Source organism: Brachycentrus maculatus, unplaced genomic scaffold, assembly GCF_059751285.1.
Source record: "Brachycentrus maculatus isolate JH-2025_06_01 unplaced genomic scaffold, ASM5975128v1 h1tg000004l, whole genome shotgun sequence".
NCBI classification, from domain to species: domain Eukaryota; kingdom Metazoa; phylum Arthropoda; class Insecta; order Trichoptera; family Brachycentridae; genus Brachycentrus; species Brachycentrus maculatus.
The window spans coordinates 3,233,750-3,239,855 of record NW_028280759.1 but is presented as its reverse complement, the minus strand read 5'-3'; the positions used below and the strand labels follow the sequence as shown (position 1 = coordinate 3,239,855).

Genomic DNA, 6,106 nt, shown 5'->3' with positions numbered 1-6,106 from the left:
TTTTATTTCATTATATTTTTGACATTCTAGTTTATGATTTTAAAATATTAAATTCTCTTTTCAAAACATTGAATTTTTAAAATACTCACGAACTGCTTTTAATAATAAAACAACTTCTACGTTTTTTTGCTATTTTTATTTATATTATATTATTACTATAATTTATGTTTACCAACGTCGTCAAAAAATCTGCTTTATATCCATGTTTTTATAACCGTTAAAGGATTATTCATTATAATAAACAGATAATTTGTTTGGATGGTTTTATTAAAATTGCATGTTATATATGACAGTTTTGGTAACATAATTTTTCTTACATGTAATACATATTTTGTATCATACATGTATTTACATATATATACAGACATGTATTATAAATTTGGCATTCAAATTATTTCCCATTTAACATACATATAAGCTTTTCTTTGAATTTTTTATTTAATAATTTCCTCGGTAAAAAAAATGCAATAAAAAATAGCGTTTACTGTATATGTATGATGAACATATTTCTACACATTACTTACCCATGTTTTTGGTTGCCTCTATTATCGTTTATATTAAATATTATCTCTTTGTTTTGTTTTCAGCGAACAGTGTACGAAATAAGAACGATACTTTCAATATTATCCGATAGATGCCAGTATACGACCAAATGGATACTTGCTTTTATTTTTCTGCTAGTTTATTTCAAATCAAATATAAGATAAGTAAAAATAAATCAAACATATAAGTATAAGGTAAATTAATAAAAATGAAGTAATATAAAAGTTTATTTTTAATGTTTTCATTTTTATTCAAGAATACTTTCACATAACAAAGAACCAAATAAAACAACATACATTAAATAGATGTCAAAAACAAAAAATTAATACTTAATAAGTATGTACAATATTTTTTCGCTTAGTGATTTATGATATATTTATAGTAACAGCCTTTTTCCACGAAATTAAACTACTTAACTTAATTAACCTCAAATATAATTACTTATAAGTAACTATCAATTTACAAAGGTTATGGTATAAATAAAATCTTATTATTTAAATTAAATACCAACTTAAAATTGAAATTAAACTATTAAAATTTAAAAAACCTTAAAATATAATAACTTCTAACTATTAATTTACAAAGGTTATGGTATAAATAATTCATATTATTTAAATTTAACATCAACAAATTTATGTCAAAATATGCAACTACGTACCTAATCTGTTATTAGTTTTATCACTGGTTGGTTTGACTTCAGCTGGTTTGCTGTTGATGTTATAGCTACCGTACAACTTGACAGTGAAGTCGAACCCACTACCGTACCCTGGTTTAACTGCTACCATGACGTAGTTATGTCCCAATCCGCCTCCAATGATCCTCGGCCTCTCCACGTCATCACTTCTGCTGACCACTTCGACACACGTTATGTTTGGTTTTCCAGATATACCAATCTGAAAAGTTTATTTTAAACTCTTCATTATTATGTTTACATGAAGATGTTTATAAAAAAGAATTCGTACTCAAATGTTTACCAGGGAAACAAAGTTAACCATTAGCAGCTCATCAAAGATTTCGTAAATTATAATTTAGTTTAATCAATATTTCAAGCATTTACTATTTGGTTTTCATATTATTTTTTGAAATCTCACCAAAGATGAAAAAGAATATGGGCAATAAGTATGGGCATTTACGGGGCTGACGACCGTCATAGCATGTACTATATGTGTAATATATGTAATAAATGTGGTTTTCCATTATATTTCAATTTATTTTAGAGGTTATTAAAACGTTGTATTTATTCTATTTAATTTAGGAATTTAAATTACGTTATAAATTCTGCATTTTAAATTTTAATAACTTGCCATTATTATTTTATATTATTGAAAAATAAGCTCAAGATTAATCACCCTGTCTTCACGTAAGATAGCACTACGTCAATACGATGCAGTTCCCTATGCACCATTGAGTGCGGGAAAACGGGTTGAGTTAAAAAAAATAATAACGCGTATTTAATTTGACATCAAATTAATTGAAATTTTCAGTATGAATAACATCGAAAAATAAAAATACCAGCACGTATGTTATTCTATAGATATGTATATCATTCATTAGAAAAAAGTTAATAGCAACTTTAAAAAAATCCATTTAAATTTTAAGTTGTCATCCTATTAAAATTATTTTTTTATATTTATTACTTTATTTTCATTACTCTTCATGATTTAATTAAAATTTCGACCAGTTTCGAAGTAAATAGCTTCCTCAAGACTAATTCATACTTAAAACTATGTATTTACTTAAGTAATATAGATTTTCATGGATCCTAATCCTACGTTTCCTTCTAACATATTGATTTTTTTTAATTATCATGGAAAAGCGACGAATTCGGGTATTTTTCAAACATATGATTTGCTCGTATTTGAAAGACATAAATTAAAATTTTAAATATTATCATGGTCAAGTGAAACGTCGTTGTTGGGGACTTCATTTCATTCATTCATTTCGAATTATTCATTCGAAGTCTAGATCAATCGATAAAATAATCATACTTTATTATAAATGTTTTTGTCAAACAACAATTTGAGTTGATTTTCTTACCCTCATAGTCGCTAATACTTGAGACTTTTTGTCATTTTCCAATATAAAATTTTCCGTGTAAATAATTGGTTGTCTCTTCTTTCCGCAATGTCCTGTAGTCACCACTATTGGCTCCATGTCAATGTTTGTGTTTTCTGGAAAATAGTAACGAAAAGGAATATATGTACATCCATCACATTTTAACGTAAATACGTAAATACGTAATTTAATTACGTAAATAGTGATATTTTCCAAGAGAAATTGAAATTAATCATTGATAGATAGTACCACAAAATGACTGCCGAATCAATTGATGGAACTTTATTTGACACTAGCTATACTCAATCACGAATTGCTGTTGCTCAGTCTGGTTAAATGGAAAAGAAAGATAACGGAAATAAAAAATTCTGTTTCATTTTACAATGTCTGTGAAGCAGTGAAAATATTAAAAATCTTTGAAACAGCAATGCGATTGAAAAAATTGAAAATTCTCAGTGACAGCAGCTGCCGAGAAATACGCTATCCACCATAAGCAGAGTTTAGTATTGCGTGTGTTGCTGTAACGTTCAACAGATGGCGCTGCCATAGAGGTTTTTACATTATCTCTCACGGGTAAAAACACATATCACAGATGTATATAAATACACACAAGCTTATTTGATTGCAACGTTGTGTCAAAATTTCAAAGCAATCAGTGAAGAACTTCAGAAGAATTTTTATTTAATATATTCAATGAAACTGAATTTACGTAGTTATTGCTGAAAATATCATTTTATTATTTAAACAGGTTTACGATGAATGAAGCAGTGATAAATTTACTATGTTTCTGTTAAGAACTGCTACTAAAATTAATATGAAGTATTAGAATGATTACAAATAGTCTTAATGTTAGTATGTCATCGTCATTTATAAAGAAAAAATGCAAAATGCTCGAAAAAATGAGATAATAAATAACAAGTTTTATGCTATAGATATATCTCATCAGAGACGAAGAAATTGGTTTACTTTAGATAAGTGCAAGTACAACCGTTTTTGTCAATGTGGCTTGATTTTTTTTTAATTATTTATCGAGGTATGATAAATGTTTGAATGGTGAAATAAGGAAAAATGTAAGACAAGCAGTATTGATAATATTAAGAAAAGTTTGTTGAGACGGTTTGGACATGAGTAACGAGTGACGAAATAACAGTTAAAAAATATACGAGGCGAAAATAGTAGGAAATAGAAGCAGACGAATATCGAGGAAAACTTGGCACGATCAAGGATTTCGAATACTTGCAAGTAATCGGATCAAGAGTGAGGAAAAATCGTCGGGTATGTATCGTCATACATACTCGTACAAACACGAAGAATTTTTAGTATTTGAAATACATGATCTTGTGAAGTTTTCCTCTGCATCTCCTCAGATGGATGAATGCGAAAGAGGCGAATAATGTTTGCATACAGTGGTGTGATGGTTAATTAGTTACTTAGTTAGGTAGGTACTTTTGTTATTGTGTGATTGCATTGACATATTTATACGATAACAAATACTACAATCTATGTTTCAATTAATTTTTGCACGATAGAAAAAAAAACAGCCGATAGCCAATGCGATCAAAGATCACCATAATTACCATGAACACGATATCAGGATATAAACGACCATGTCAATTAAAATTAAAATAAAGTTTTGTGTATAGTAGACCACTGTATTCATTGGAGGAGTTTTACTAAGCACTTATTACAATGTTTTTTTACCTGCAGCTGTTGAAGTCTCATTTTTTGCAAATTCTGTTGCATTTATTGACGTATTTATTGATAAATGCTTATTAAGGCTTTGACCCACGTCCGTAAGAGGAATGGAAGTCACTTTATATATGAAAAACACACTTAAAACGAACGAAATCTTAATCACAGCCATCTTTACTGAGAAACAAAACAAAACCATGTGATTGGAGATACGAGTTGAACCCAACGTAGAACAAGTATGGAAATAATAATCTACAGGCGTCCCGAAAGTCGTGTAAGGACGAAAAAAAAATAAGGAAAAAATAATAAATTGCGTAAAATTTATTGATATAGTATTTTATTTTTACTAACATTTTTTTATTTTGGAATTTAACAGAACAGTTACATACAGAACGAGTAAAAAAAATTTATATACATATATATATATATATATATATATATATATATATATATATATATATATATATATATATATATATATATATATATATATATATATATATATATATATATATATATATATATATATATATATATATATATATATATATATAATTCTTATATAGTTTGAGTAGTGTGGTTGTCAATAATGGGTAGAATGGTAAAAGTAAGATATTTATACCGTATGTTAAAACAATAACTCTTTAACTTTTTCCACATTTATTTTATTAGACAACCAGCCAGGTTTCGTCGTTATCGACATCATCAGGTTATGTCGATAATTTCGGTAACGACAAAGTTCTGTAATTAGTTAAATAAAATGAAAGTGAAAAAGGGAATATACATAGTTATCATGTCAAAACCTCAGTTTTTTGCAGACACATTTTTTCGTGAAAACAGCAAAATTTATGCTCATCAGCATTTAAAAAAATCCTTTTTCTATTATACACAATAGAAAAAATACATTTTTTTAAACACTATGTTTTTTTTTTAAATTATTTTATGAATACTTTACTTTTAAAATAACTGTATACAACGTACTCGTATTTAATATGCTACTAACCAGTTTATTACATAAAGTTAATTCCTTGCGATTGGTTCAATGAAAATTGTGACATCGTGCATTAATGACGAGGTCTGTAGATAAATATAATTTATTTAAATATATATCATTATAATAAAAATAAATCATATCTGTTTTTATGATAAACTTTAATGAATGGAGGTTAAAAACTATCTGAAAGTTAATTTCTGAAAAAAATATGGAATGGATCTGAAGAATATTTTTATTTATTAACATTATTTATTTACACTACTTATTGACTCATTTATGTCTACCTCCATAATTAAATGGTTAGTATAGGTACCCCTCTTCGTATGACGTGTAATTTCTGTTTGATCATTACGGGGAAGGTTAAACACATCGCTCACTCCTTTCAAGAACGTCATAAATAAAAAATCGTCAATTTTCAGTTGTGCATGTTTTCGGAATACCTAGAAAATGTACTATATCCCAGCAAAAGCGGCATATTTTTAGATAAATATTTACCCGCCACAGGGCAGAAAGTGTTGTTTTTGCATTTTGAAGAAAAGGTATTATTTAATTATTTTTTAAAAATATAATAAAAAATAAAATTAAAAGGAGAAAAAAACCTTCAGGTTTTACCTAAAAAGATCTGTTTCACAATAGAAAGTTCAATAAGTCGCTTGGTATTTATTTTTAATACATTGTTTTATATTTTTAAACATTAAAAACGTTCTCATGAAAAATCAAGTTTTTTTATTTATGACGTTCTTGAAAGGAGTAAGCGACATGTGAAAAGATAACTTTTAGTCATAAATAAACTCAAGTGGTAAAAAAACAATAACTTCAATT

The 6,106-nt window shown here is 27.0% G+C and overlaps 1 protein-coding gene across 1 annotated transcript; it reads right to left on the bottom strand.

Moving 5' to 3' along the window:
* Positions 1–768: 768 nt before the first annotated feature.
* LOC148313955 (uncharacterized) lies at positions 769–4,489 on the bottom strand. The gene is made up of 3 exons (XM_088270264.1): positions 4,300–4,489; positions 2,581–2,714; positions 769–1,436 (listed from the first exon to the last, which is right to left on the bottom strand). Exons 1-3 carry the CDS (start codon positions 4,487–4,489, stop codon positions 1,194–1,196), a joined length of 567 nt encoding a protein of 188 aa, XP_088126390.1. The 3' UTR covers positions 769–1,193.
* Positions 4,490–6,106: the final 1,617 nt, after the last annotated feature.

Excerpts from the sequence above, each read along its gene's own strand:
- LOC148313955 (XM_088270264.1), bottom strand. The coding sequence starts at position 4,489 with ATGGTTTTGTTTTGTTTCTCAGTAAAGATGGCTGTGATTAAGATTTCG. Across the intron at positions 2,715-4,299 it reads TGAGACTTCAACAGCTGCAG|AAAACACAAACATTGACATG; the intron begins GTAAAAAAACAT and ends ACTATTTTCCAG. Across the intron at positions 1,437-2,580 it reads AAGTATTAGCGACTATGAGG|ATTGGTATATCTGGAAAACC; the intron begins GTAAGAAAATCA and ends TAAACTTTTCAG.